The 13,929-nt window shown below is 46.9% G+C and overlaps 1 protein-coding gene across 3 annotated transcripts in view; it reads right to left on the bottom strand.

The window, feature by feature from the left end:
• LOC123626269 (protein HIRA) overlaps positions 1-13,769 on the bottom strand; it is a 91,433-nt gene extending 77,664 nt beyond the window's left edge. The window contains exon 1 of one of the 3 annotated variants that reach the window (XM_045535194.1): positions 13,472-13,769. In XM_045535194.1, coding sequence (XP_045391150.1) covers positions 13,472-13,508 — 37 coding nt within the window. In that variant the 5' untranslated portion in view covers positions 13,509-13,769. The remainder of the gene's footprint in view (positions 1-13,471) is intronic. The other 2 variants (XM_045535197.1, XM_045535195.1) reach the window with 2 other exon arrangements.
• Between the last annotated feature and the right edge of the window lie 160 nt (positions 13,770-13,929).

Raw genomic sequence — 13,929 nt, 5'->3', positions numbered from 1 at the left:
GTAGACAGGGTCTTGCTCTTGCTCAGGCTGGTCTCAAACTCCTGAGCTCAAGCACTCCTCCCGCCTTGGACTCACAGAGTGCTAGGATTACAGGTGTGAGCCACCACGCCCGGCCTCTAAAAGAATCTTGAGAAAGAATAAAGTTGGATGTATCATAATTCCTGATTTCAAAACTTAATACAAAGCTACAGTAATCAAAACAGTGTGGTACTAAAACAGACAGACATATAGACCAACGGAACATAACAGAAAGCCCAGAAACAAACCTTTGCATGTATGGTCAATTGATTTTGACAAGGGTGCCAAGACCATTCAACAAGGAAAAGGACAGTCTCTTCAACAAATGGTGCTGGGAAAATTGCACATGCAAAAGAATGAAGTTGGTCCCTTACCTCATACCATACACAACAATTAACTCAAAATGGAACAAAGACCTTAATCTAAGACCTAAAACTAGAGTTTCCTTCTAAAACACTGGATTTGGCAGGAATTTCTTAGATATGATACCAAAGGCACAGGCAGTGAAAAAAAGAGAAATTGAACTTCATCAAAATTTAAAACTTTTGTGCTTCAAAGGACACCATCAGCAGAGTGACAAGGCAGCCCACAGAATGGGAGAAAATATTCTCAAATTACACATCTGATAAGGGGTTAATATCCAGAATATACAGAGAAATCCTAAAACTCAACAATGACAACAAAAAACCCCAATAACCTGACTCAAAAATGGGCAAAGAACTTAACAGACATTTCTCTAAAGATATACAAATGGACAACAAGCACATAAAAGGTGCTCAGTATCACTAATCAGTAGAGAAATGCAAGTCAAAACCACCTCACATCCACTAAGTGGGCTGCTATCAAAAAACCCCAGAAAGTAACAAGTGCTGGTGAGGATGTGGAGAAATTAGAACATGTGTGTTGGGGGAAATGTAAAATAGTACAGCTGCTATGGAAAATAGTATAGCAGTTCCACAAAAAAATTAAAAATAGAATTACCATATGACCTAGCAATTCTACTTCTAGGTATGTACCAAAAACAGCAAAAGCAGGGTCCAGAAGAGATATTATATACCCTTGTGCACAGCAGCACTGTTCACAACAGCCAAGAGGAGGAAACAACCCACGTGTCTGTTAATGGATGAATGGATAAACAAAATGTTGTATATCCACACAATGGAATAGTATTCAATCTTAAAAAGGAAAGTAGTTCTGACAGGCTACAATGTGGATGAAACTCAAAGACATTATGCTAAGTGAAATAAGCCAGTCACAAAAAGACAAATATTGTATGATTCCACTTATGTGAGGTAACTAAAATAGTCAAATTCATAGAAACACATAGTAGAATGGTGGTTGCCAGTGGCTGAGTGGAGGGAAAAATAGGGAGTCATTGGTTAATCGATACAGGTTTGCAAGATGAAAAAGTTCTGGAAATTGGTTGCACAACAATGTGAATTGTAACACTACTGAATTGCATACTTAAACATAATTAAGATAGTAAATTTTATGTTACATATTTTACCACAATTATAAAAATGCCAACCAAAATCAAACCAAACAAAAAAATTAAAGAAAATAAGGTGGGGAGAGTAGGAGGGAAGTGGGTATAATTATAATAATTGTTACTGTGGTGGTGGATACTGAACCTAGACAGGTGATAAAATTTATAGAACACACACACAAATGAGTACAAATAAACCTGGGAAACTCTGAATAAAATAGGTGGATTGTTGTTAGTATCAATGTATAGTTTTGCAAAATGTTACCATCGGGAGAAAGTGCATTAAGGGCTCTCTCAGTGTTTCATATAATTGCGTGTCAATCTATAATTATCTCAATAAGAAAAACACACATATCAGTCCTATTTACATGTATGTACTAATACGTAAAGGTAATAGAGGTAAATATGCAAACACCAGTGTGGTCACAGGTGTTTGGATCATAATAAAACTGATTTTTTGCATGTGCAGGTGACAGTGTGCATGCTCTATAACCAGTGATCCCTCTGGAGAAACTTGGCACTTAAACATATTAATGTGACCTATATACAGTCTACCAGACACTTCACCCTGACCCTCACCTGGGGTGGAACTTCTGACCTTCCCACCCAAACCTGCTCTGCCCACGGGCTGTACCATCACAGTAAAGGAGGAAGGAGTCCTCCTGTTGGCCATTCCTCCAAGGAGTCCTTGGGAGGAATGGCCAACAGTCCCCAAGTATTAGCCATTCCACCCCCAGGACTTTTCTGACCTCGTCTCCTGTTCACCCCTGTCCCCATTTCCCTGTTCTTGGACTGTGTTAGGCATCAGCCCAGAAGGCTCTTCCTCACCTCCTTCAAGTCTTTGCTCAAAGTCACCTTCTCACTGCAGCCCACCCTAACAACCCTACCTAAAAGAATTATTTCCCCAATGTGGCACAACCAATTTCCCTAGTCCTGATCTATTACTATTTAACTTCCTTTATTTTATGTCTATCTACTCCATCCACCAGAATGTAAAGTGCAAGAGCTCAGCAATTTTTGTTCGTTTTAGTCACTGATTCATCCCCAGTACCTAGAGCTGTGGCCTGGTACCTATGAGGCACAACAATAAATACTTGGTGCTGCTGAATGGCTGGAGAAAGCCCACAGCAGAAGCACTAAATTCAAACATGCCTTCAGTGTCATGGGTGTACCAGTCTTTGGAAGGCAGGCTCCTGATCCCCTATGTTGTGGACTCAGATTTCACCAATCACCCGCAGGTGGGAAGCACACCCTTGGCTGGCTCACAGAGCCATCTGCTGCTGTTATCTCTATCACTTTCAACCACGAAAACTTCTCCCTATCTTCTTTAGTAAGCACCACACAGTGACATCTCATAGGTGTCAGATGGCTGAGAGACTGAAAACACAGCACAGGAAGGAAGCTGTAGCAACCATACAACCACTGTGTTTTTCTTTTGCCATGAACTAAAGTAGAAAAAAGCCACAGGTATATCATTTAGAGACCTCAATAGCTCCTCCTGTAGCATTTGCCAGCACACGACTGAGAAAGTTTTGGTAACATAGTCACTGTTTCTTTTTTTTCCTTCTACTTTTGCAAAACAGAGCTATTCCTTAAAAGTTATCTGCAGAAGGACTTTTATAAATCTAATCTCTTCCACCAACTTCCCTTAGAAAATTAACAGTTACATTTCCACAGGGAGGAAAATCTGTTAGTGTAACAACCACAAGTAAGAACACAACAAAGCTACTATACTATTTAAGTGAAAAACGCATTGCAACATTTTAGCTATTCCAGTTACATGTACAAGGCAAGGTCTGTAAGGGAGGCTACACATCAAAAACACTAGTTTTGCTATGGTAACTGATGGGAATTTGGCTAAGATCTTAATAAATTCAGACACTTTTATAATGTTTTACCCTAAATAAAATGTGTTTTTAAAATCACCAATTCACCCAGCTATTTTTTTTCTAAATGGTCTGAAAGACCACATAAAAATGTTTTAACAATGTATTTTCCTTTGTGCATTTTCTAATTTTTCCTAAATTGAACATGTGTTACTTTTATAAGAAAAATTATTTTATATTTTATAAATTAAAAGTGCCGAACCATAAAATACTGCATTATCCAGATCCATACATAACACACCATAAGTGATATCCTAGTATAATTATATACAGCAATTGTCACTAGATAAAAACACAGATATTTATCCTATTCTTAACAGCTTTACAACAGAACTCCAGCGTCTCCCAAAAGAAGGCTAGGCCACATTCACCAAATGGCTGCTTGGGAAAGGCCCTGTGCAATGGCCTTGCGTAGCCCACCCTAAAATTGAATCCTGGATCTTCTCTCTCAAATCTGCTCCTCGTCGTCTTACTGATCTCAGTTGACAGCAACCCTGCCTTTCACGTGGTACTTATCCTTCTGTCCTCTCTTATTTCACACTCCATGTCCCACCCTGTTGACCCTACCTTCCCAATATATCCACAGCCCAAACTTTCTGGGCAGATGCAAATGTTCTTTACCTCGTTCAGGGAATAGGTTATAAACTATATTCATTTGGCAAAATTTATCAAATTATACACTTAAGGTTTGTGCATCTTACTATGTAAATCACATGTAAAAAGAACGTGTGTGTATAATATACATCCCATGTATTACATGAATACACACACACACTACACACAAAGAATCCAACCATTTCTCAACATCATGGCCATCACCACCCTGGTCCAGACCATGATCATCTCTTACCTGGATTATTGCAGCAGCCTCATAACTGGTTTCCTGGCTCCCTCCCTCACCCTCCACACCCAGTCTAGTCCCACTGTAGCAGCCAGCAAGCCCTCTAAGATCCATATCAGGCTGGGTGCGGTGGCTCACGCCTGTAATCCTAGCACTCTGGGAGGCCGAGGTGGGTGGATCGCTTGAGGTCAGGAGTTCGAGACCAGCCTGAGCGCCCCCGTCTCTACTAAAAATAGAAAGAAATTATCTGGCCAACTAAAAATATACAGAGAAAAAATTAGCCGGGCATGGTGGCGCATGCCTGTAGTCCCAGCTACTCAGGAGGCTGAGGCAGTAGGATCGCTTGAGCCCAGGAGTTTGAGGTTGCTGTGAGCTAGGCTGATGCCACGACACTCACTCTAGCCCGGACAACAGAGAGAGACTCTGTCTCAAAAAAAACAAAAACAAAAACAAAAGAAGATCCACATCAGATCATGGTAGTCCCCTGCTCCCATGGCAGTGAGAATCAAGGTCTTCTCGCAGCCCACAGGGCCCTCCCAGTCAGTCAGCTGCTCACTTTCTGGCCTCATCTCCCAGTGAGGGCTCTTGCCCTTGCATTGTTCCAACCACAGATGCCCTTCCTGTTCTTCAAACCCTCCAGGCAAGTTCTGGCCATTCTCTCGGGAGGAATGCTCTCCCCTTGATGGTGTCTTCCTCATCTTCATTGGACCTGTAGTGGATGCCGTGGTATCGTGCCCAGGTCCCCTCTCTTCAGGGACTGAAGCACAATCCCCTACCTAGCTGTGGAGTGTTGGCAGCACCCACAGGAGTCTTTCTCCACGTAGGTCCTGCCCTCAGGGGAAGAACTGCCTCTGACCAAGGTCAGGCCCCTCCCCAAGGCAGCCCATGTCTAGTGACTATGGATGTGGGAGTACACAGGCCTGGGTCCCTCACCCCAATCTAGGACAACTCTGAAGGGCTCTCCTAGCTCCAGAGATCCCCAGAGAGTTGCAGTGGCTTTTGCTGTGCTTACATCAAACCTCGCCTTCTCCCTCTGGCTGGTCCTGCTTCCCTCGCTCCTCTCTAGGTGTGGATCCCAACAACACTCTCCAATAACTTTCTGCATGCAAAAATCTCCAGCTCAGTGTCTGACTTCTGCAAAAACGTCTTTGCTCAAACATTACCTTCTCACTCAGACTTTCCCAAAGCATCCTGTTTAAGATTGCCCCTACACAGCATTCCTCATCTCTACCTCTGCTATTTCTCCCACACTAACCTACCTACCATACTCTGTAATGGCTTGTTTGTGACATCTGCTATCTGTCTCCCCAGGAAGCTCCCCTCCCACATCCGCTCTTTTCCAGTTACACAGGACACCCCAGCAGATCCCCATTCCAGTCTCTCAGGCTAGAATGCATCATATGCCTCCACTCAGCAGATCCTGGCGTGCTGCTTGGTTTACTGCTGTGTTTTACTGCTGTGTTTTCAGCTCTTAGTAACAGCCCCTGGCACACAACTGGCACTCGTTATTTGAATGGGTAAACTTATCCAGTGTCTTCTCTGCGCAGGATGGGACCTTTTGTTGGGGGATGCAGCAGGCCTGGAGTCTGCTCCGATGAAGGTCTATCCCTGACCCTCAAATGAGGTTTGCTGTCCCTTCTGTTTGGTCCTTACCAAGTGGCTTTTGTCAGGGCAGCCTCCCTGTGAATTGACCTGTCCTAAGTTGGCTAATGCATCAAGGCAGATACCACTTGTAGGAGCAAGAAGTTTTTACCTAAATGGGTTTTCTTTTTGCCAGGGGTGTTTTAAAACAAGATGATACTGTTGTTTCATCTTCTCTTCTCCTTAAAATGGTAAAGGTCTAAAAGACACAATGATGTAAATGAGCTCCTCGCAGAAGGGCTTGGACGGAGTGCTTCTCCCACTGCCAGACTCTCCAGCAGATTCCACCAGAAAGTCTAAGCTATTAGAAGAGCCAGCCAGGATGAACAAGATGTTTTTTACAGTAAATCAACAATACCAGCCACAGGCACTGCCCATCCACCAGCCACCCTCCACCACAGTCTTTCAGCATTCAGCTCTCCCTCGACATTTACTGCGCAACTACCATGGTGTGTGCGAGGCACCATTCTTGGCCTTGGCAAAGAGAGAGCATGAGCAAAGACAAGATTTCTGCCTTCTAGGAGCTTACTTTCCACAGGAGGTCTCTAACAGAACTCCAATTTTATTCCAGTATCCGCCCATCCCCCAGGCAAGCCAGTAGGCAATGGTGACTGGTGTGCGAGGGCCCATGATCTAGTTGCGCCCAGTCAGGCCAACAGGGAAGAATCAAAGTCCAAGGATGGGGTAACAGGCCCCTCCCCCCACTCCTCCCTGAAAGGATTCTCTTAATACACCACAATCAGAGAACTCTTGAAAACCAAATGCCAGAGAAGGCTCACCAAGCACACCTCAAGAGAAACCTACCAGGTTAGAAGCCTCAAGCCACTCAGAATGGCTACAGAAGCAACCATAGGAAAACAATCTCCAAGCACCAGAGGACTCCTGGTACCAAGTTGTACCATGTGGTTTCCAAAAGCTGTCCTTCAGAGGAGGAATAGGGCCTTCACACCCTCCAGGACAGGTATGCCAGCCTCAGAACACAGCTCACCACCCGACAAATCAGAAGGAATACCTGGGCTTGGGCTGAAGTCTGGGTATGATTCCTAACTCATCCCCTCATATCAAGTGTAATCTTGGGGGGGAAGGGTCACCTCATCTCACCCAGCCTCAGTTTCCATCTGCCGATTGTACTGCTATAGATGTTTTATTTCTGCTGCAAGCCATAGAGAATTTCAAGAGTAATCTGCCGTCTCATATAACAAGTCCTGAGGTCAGCTCCAGGGTTCACTAATTTAGCAACTTAAAGAGCCATGTCCCTCTATTTTCCTCTTCTGTCATCCTCAGTGAGCCCCATCCTCGTGGTCACAAGCTGGCTGGCTACATGCAGACCTAGTGAAGTCCAGCAGAAGACACTGGCCTTTCAAGCATGTCTTCTTATCTGATTCCCCAGGAGCTCCCAGCAGATGTCCCCTCGTAGTCTCAAGGGCTAGAATGGCATCACATGGCTGTTCTTCAACAAATTCTTGGCACTCACCCACATACCAGCTTAGGGTGATTAAGCTTTGCTCTCTGTAGCTTGGCCTGTAGAAGGAGGCAGACACCTGAAAAAAGCTGGAGTTCTGCTAGCAAGGAAGAGGGCAGGCAATCCTGTATCTGCAACACTCCCTTTGTGCTATTTAAAAACGTGGATGTTGTCAACAGCCCCACTCACCTCTCTAGGTGTCACTGCAGACTTTGGCAAGACGATAAAACATGCCTGCATTGATTTTTGGTCCCCAGGGCTCATTCCAGACCTCTGTTTCACATGCTAGACACCTCTGCAGTGTACAGACAAACACCCTGGATGAACAAAACAGGCTAGCAACCGCTGGGGAAAGGGAGGGGTCAAGGCAGACACAGAGCATCCTTTCCCTGTCACCAACAGAACCCAACAACAACACAATGGCAGCAGGTCTCCCACTTGGCCTCAGTGATCAAGGCCAGACACTGCCCAGAGGTCCCTCCCATGGGACTATGTACCTGTGATTCTGCTCAAAAAGTGAAAACATCTTTTCAACTACTTCTTACATTAAATGTTTAAGAAGACCCCATTTCCTAGTCCTCACCCACTCTTTCTCTAGCATACTACAGAGATGAACTCAGAGGGTGACCCAAATCTACACAAAATCACCTGCCTGTAACAGCAGGTCCCATGAATTCTACCTCTACCCTGTCTTTAGAGTCTCCCCACTTTCTCACCTCCACCACCCTGACTCCCTCCGCATCTCACCAGACTCAGAAAACACCTCCTGATGCCAGGGGCCTTCCTAAGACACAAGTTGAGTGTCTCATCCGGCTTCCTTTGAACCCTCAGTGTTCCCCTGCCCCAACCCTGGGGAAGAAGGTTCAAGCTTTCAGCAAGGTGTTCAAGGCCCTGCCTCCAGCCCCATTCTCCCACCTCCCAGGTTCAGCCTCACTCCTCACGTGCTCTGCGTCTTCTCCTAAATGCTCTCACCCCTGGGCCTGTGCCCCTGAAGGTTCCGTGAGCTGCAGTGCCTTCTCTGCCATCACAATCCCAGCAATGACAAGGATCAATGCAAGGACATGTCCAAAAACCAGGCTCTGCTGGAGGGGAACCCCTCCTCCCTGGGGCTACTGCGGCTCACTCCAGGAGCTCATTTCCATCTGCCCTGCATTCTGAATATGGCCTGTATGCCCACCTCTCCCACCTTCCACATAGCCTTCCACACACAGGGAGAACCTCATTTACCTCTGGATCCCCACAGAACTTCTCACCAGAAGGTTCAAAATTTGATGCATAAATTAGTGAAAAAATCCACAAGTATTATCCAAAATCTCACCCGGTTTTCTTCTGAATCCTCTTCAGATGCATTCTGGTTATTTTCCTAAATCAGCCTACTACCCTCACCATAGGTCAGTGAGGGTAGTAGGAGGGAGGAGGCACTTCCTGACCCTTCACAAGGAACAGGTGAGGCACGTGTTACTAGCGTCACTGAACGGATTAGGAAAAGAGATGGAAAAAACCTCCCATGTCACATGTTTAGTAAGTGGCAGAGTATGGAGACTCCAGAAGTCTAGCTGATTCCAAAATGAAAGGCAACATTCTTATCCTCAAGCAACTTACAGTCTAGTCGCAATGAGGAGACAAATACACAAAAAGGCAAATAACGATAGAGACTCTCATCCAGAGCAGGGTTTCTCACCCTTAGCACTACTGGCACTTGGGCCTGGATATTTCTCTGTGTGGGGGCTGCCCTGTACTTAGCAGGATGTTTAGCAGCAGGCCTGTCTTCTACCCATTCCGTGCCAGTAGCACTCTCCCCTAGGTTGTGACAATCAAAAATGTCTCCAGATATTGCCCTGTTTGAGAACCAGTGATCTACAGCAACTACCAAGTTTATCTTACAGCCATTGCAATCATATAACCTCACCGTTAGGACCCCTCCTGGCCTATCTTCACAGGTCTGCAGTGTCCTCTGCAGTGTGCCAGACCTCAGCACACCCAACCCTGACTTCACTGTTGTGCCACCAGCCTGCATCTCCTCTCCAAGTTTGCTTATCCATTTTCATGCCAATGTGTCAGTATGATGTCCTAAAATTCCTTTTGGAATGAGACAGGGTAGGGGGAAAATAACCCAATCACACGAGAGAAGAAACAGGAAACACACACCATAAAGCAATGTGATTAATGGGCAAATTATCTTATTATTTAAAATTTGCCAAGTACCTTTTTACAGCACTGCTGTCAAAGTGTGAACCAGACGCCAAAGGAAGATGAGAGCTCTTTCTGTCCTGGCCCTCTTGGTTAGGATGGGCTGCACTGAAGAGCTGAGCACAAGTGCTTTCCACCCAGAAGTGAGAATTCCAGAAAAGTCTCAGAAGCAAAGGCCCAGGGATGGGAACAGCTACAAATCTCAATGAAATTTTACAAACATACAAACTACATTTTTCTACAAACTTTAAAAGCAAAATCCCAGTCACTTGCACTTTTTGACCAATATATGGTCTTAATCTAACTTAGAAATGAAGCTTATTTTGGAGAAGCCTAAAGCAGAATACTATATCCAAAAACACAAAGTGCGTGCATGCATGCGTGTGTGTACAGTGCCTGGCACATAACTTTAAATGACAGATGTTATTAGTTACTATTATTATTATACATATCTTAAGATATTCTTTCATATTTGGTCACACAATGAAATGGAAGAGATACGTCTTTATATAATTGTACCAAGGCCCAAAAGTAGAGTAACAAGCCACAAGTCACTAGTAAATAACGGGGTTCTGAACCCAGCCCGATTCCACATTCAAGGCTCATTCCACTGCAATGTTACAACTTCAAGATTTATTAACTTACTGATAACCTCAGACCGGTGCTTGTCAATTGGCGGTGGTTTTGGCCACCACCTGGACACTGGCAATGTCTGGAGATATTTTTGGTTGTCACAACCGGGTGGTGATTGTGGGGGCCTACTGGCATCTAGTGGGTAGAGGCCAGTGATGTTACTAAACATCCTACAACACAGAAGACAGTTCCCACAATAATTATATGGCCCAAAATGTCAATAGTGCTGAGGTTGCTAAACCCTACCTTAGAGGTTTCTCTGTATCAGCCAAGAAATTGAGGACCAAAGTATGCCTACACTTCAATAAATACATCTCCCTCTGCTCAAATTTCCCTATTCTAGCTGCCCTCTCCACCCTGTCTCAATGGACCCCCTGCCACCCCAGGGAAAAATGTTGAGCTCTCTGCTCTGCCCTCTTTAAGCTTTCAGACAACAGAAAAAGTATGTTCTCCTAGTTGTGTGGCTCAGACCTGTATTCCCAGCTACTTAGGAGGCTGAGGCATCGCTTGAGCTTAGGAGTTCGAGTCCAGCCTGGGCAACATAGCAAGACCTCATCTCTTTTTTTTTTTTTGAGTCAGAGTCTCAACTCTGTTGCCCTGGCTAGAGTGCCGTGGCATCAGCCTCACTCATAGCAACCTTAAACTCCTGGGCTCAAGCAATCCTTCTGCCTCAGCCTCCCAAGTAGCTGGGATTACAGGCATGTGCCCCCATGCCCGGCTAATTTTTTCTATATATATTTTTAGATGTCCAGCTAATTTCTTTCTATTTTTTTTAGTAGAGACGGGGTCTCACTCTTGCTCAGGCTGGGCTCGAACTCCTGAGCTCAAACGATCTGCCCACCTTGGGCTCCCAGAGTGCTAGGATTACAGGCGTGAGCCACCACGCCAGGCCAAGACCTCATCTCTTAAAAAAAAAAAGTATGCTCATGTTGCATAACAAAACAAGAGACAATAATGCAGAGTGAGGAAGCCAGAAAATGCAATGATGTGCTTACTAAAGCACCATGGCTTTTGTTTTTTACACCCAAAGCAAGCGGGTTTTACTGGCCACTACCTACCACTCAGGCTTCTGGCTGAGCAGCCTCTGACCCCACCAGCTCCCACTATTCAATATAGTCTTTAAAGGCTTGCTCAGCAGTGATTCAGACCAGCGTCATTTCCTCCAGGATAATGGTAATTTACCTGACAGTCCTCCAAGAGACCGTTCCGTGAGACCAAAGTTGATTTTAGGAGATTTTAAAAGAAAGGAAATTTGACAAAGAACAAGTTTAAAAGAAGTTAAAACCCATCTATCCAGAGTCTCAATGTCTTTTGTTATTAATTATTATCTCTTAGATTTCTAAAGCACTTTTGTGTCTATATTCCTAACTGAACATCACAAGCACTCTGTGAAGTGGGTAGAGCAGATATTATCATGCTCCATTCTAGCACTGTGTAGACTTCAGCAACAAGAGGCTCTGGACCCACTGCTCTGCCTAGGTGGTACATTTGGCTGCTGACCTGGTTGTAGTCTCTCACTCATTTGTACCTAAGTAATCACTTCAGCCTCTTGACTTACTTATGCTTACACAGCATAAAACTTTTGTCCTACAAAGGAGTTTATCAAAAGGAAGAAATTATATGACAAAAGGCAAAAGAGAGACTGGAGATGGGTAGGTGTAGGCTATACACACAAACTGATTAAGGCAAAGCATCTTAAAATAAAAATTCCTTCAGACCTTCACTTACACAGCAAACTAGTTCATAATAAAAATTTTCCTTCCCTGATCACAAGCATAATAAATCACAATCACGACTTCTGCCCTGTTCTCTAGGGAAAGATCTGCACATTATACATCAGGAAATACTCTTGGAGATCAACGGGAGAAATGAAACTAAAACTCAAGGTTTTTGCTTTCACGCACAGTAAATCTAGGTGCATCTTTGTAAATTACTGAAACCTCAGCTTTCTTACCTGTTTTAGCCAATATTTATCATATACCCATTATGTGGAAGGCGTTGCTCAGTGCAGCAAGGACACATAGGGGAGCGAGGCGGTGCCTGCCCTGGGGCACATGGAAAGTGCCCTCACAACTTCCATGCAAGGAAAAGCAGAGGGACAGTGATGCAGCACTAGTGGGGTAATTCGGCAGGAACAGTTTCAAAAGGAAGAGGTGACCTCACCTGGGCCCTGAAAAATGGGGAAGATGTCATACACAAAAAGATGGAAGGAGAGAGAGATGGAAGGAGGAGAACACAGAGAGATGTTCAGTTTAGTTTGTAGCAGTAGAGAGTACAGCATCTTGGGGTCAACTTCAAAACTAAAAAGCTACATGCATAAAAAAGGTAAAGGCATCTGTTCTTGTTCTCAAAGCAAACAGTGGCTCCCTCTAGTCACACTGCAAAGTAGAAATGAGGAACAAGACAGTATCAGGGTGACCCTCTGCCTGTCAGTCGTCAGAGATAGGCCGGAATGAGGGCCATCGGCCCTGGGCTGCACGGAGAAGCCTCCCTGGCACGATTCCTGTGCTTCAGTGCTGTCAGCAGAGGGCGGGGAGGTTGGGGTGGGCTCTCTCCCCATCTCCCTGGGGAGCAAAGCCCAACTCCTGCAGCAATTCTGACACCAAGGCAGAACTAGGACAAAACCGCTGGTTACCACTAGCTTCTCTGTACCAGAGTCAAGTCTCAACCAAGATGGATGAGTCTGTTCCCCCAGGGTGTGTTTTGGGGCCACTGCCACGGAGCTAAGGCAGCCACTCTCCTAGAACACACCTGCACTCTATCTGCCCCAACCTTAGTCACCCTGATGCCCCAGCTCTGCATTAAACGTGGTTCCTTCCGGCTGAGGGGCCCACAATTCCCCGACTGGGGGCACTGTCATCAGATCCAGAGGAGCAGTAACAGTCTCTCCTGCAGATTTCTGATTCTCACCCTGTCAATCAAAGGCCACAAGGGGGATTCCGTCCCAGTTTCACACTCGGGACCAACTGAGCACATCCTGGCCAACGCAGACGAGCGGCAGGAGCTGGCCGGCGCCGAGGCCCGCTACTGGGAGCCAGGCCTCAGCCACTCCACGGACCACAGGTGGGCGGCGGAGGGCTCAGCGCCAGTGCCCAGGGCGAAGACGGCCTTCGCCGCGGCCAGCCCGGAGCACGTGCCGGGACTCGCCGGTCTCCACGCCGAGGACAAAGTCCGCTCCCGCCGGCTCCTTGGCTCGGGCACCCAGCACCTGGCGTTGAGGGCGAGGCGAGCAGGGCCTGCGCGCGGCCCCGACTCGACCCTGGACCCCGACCCGGCTCTGGGCTCGGACTCCCGCGACCCCCGCGCACACTCACCATTGTGGTTGACCCAGGTCGGCTTCAGGAGCTTCATTGTTCGGCCGCCGCCGCTGCCGCCGGGCTGAGGCGAGACCCGCGTCCCTCAGCTCGCCCGGGCCATGGAGCCACCGCCGCCGCTTCCGCTCGCGCCGCCCGCCCTTCGGCCGCCGCCCGCCCCGTGCCCTCAGCGCCGCCGCGCCATCGCCGGCCCGCGGCCCCCGCCGCCGCCACAGCCGCCCCCTGCGCTCGGCCGCCGCCGCCACCACCACAGCCGCATCCCCTGCGCCGCTCTTCCTCCGGCGGCTCCCGGGCAACGCCGGAAGTCACGGCGCGCACCTGCCAAATCGCCCCGGCGGGAAACCGCTCCCCACGTGGACGGGGCCGCCCGCGCTCCTCGGTGGGCTGCGCGCGGGCGGGCAGGCCAGAGCGGCGGCGGGCGAGCGGGGCTTCGAGTTGCAGCGCAGGCCGGCGGGCCG

The sequence above is a fragment of the Lemur catta genome, chromosome 21 (genome assembly GCF_020740605.2).
Source record: "Lemur catta isolate mLemCat1 chromosome 21, mLemCat1.pri, whole genome shotgun sequence".
In the NCBI taxonomy this organism is placed as follows: Eukaryota; Metazoa; Chordata; class Mammalia; order Primates; family Lemuridae; genus Lemur; species Lemur catta.
Note: the sequence above shows the minus strand (reverse complement) of the source record. Positions and strands in the feature narration are given on the sequence as shown.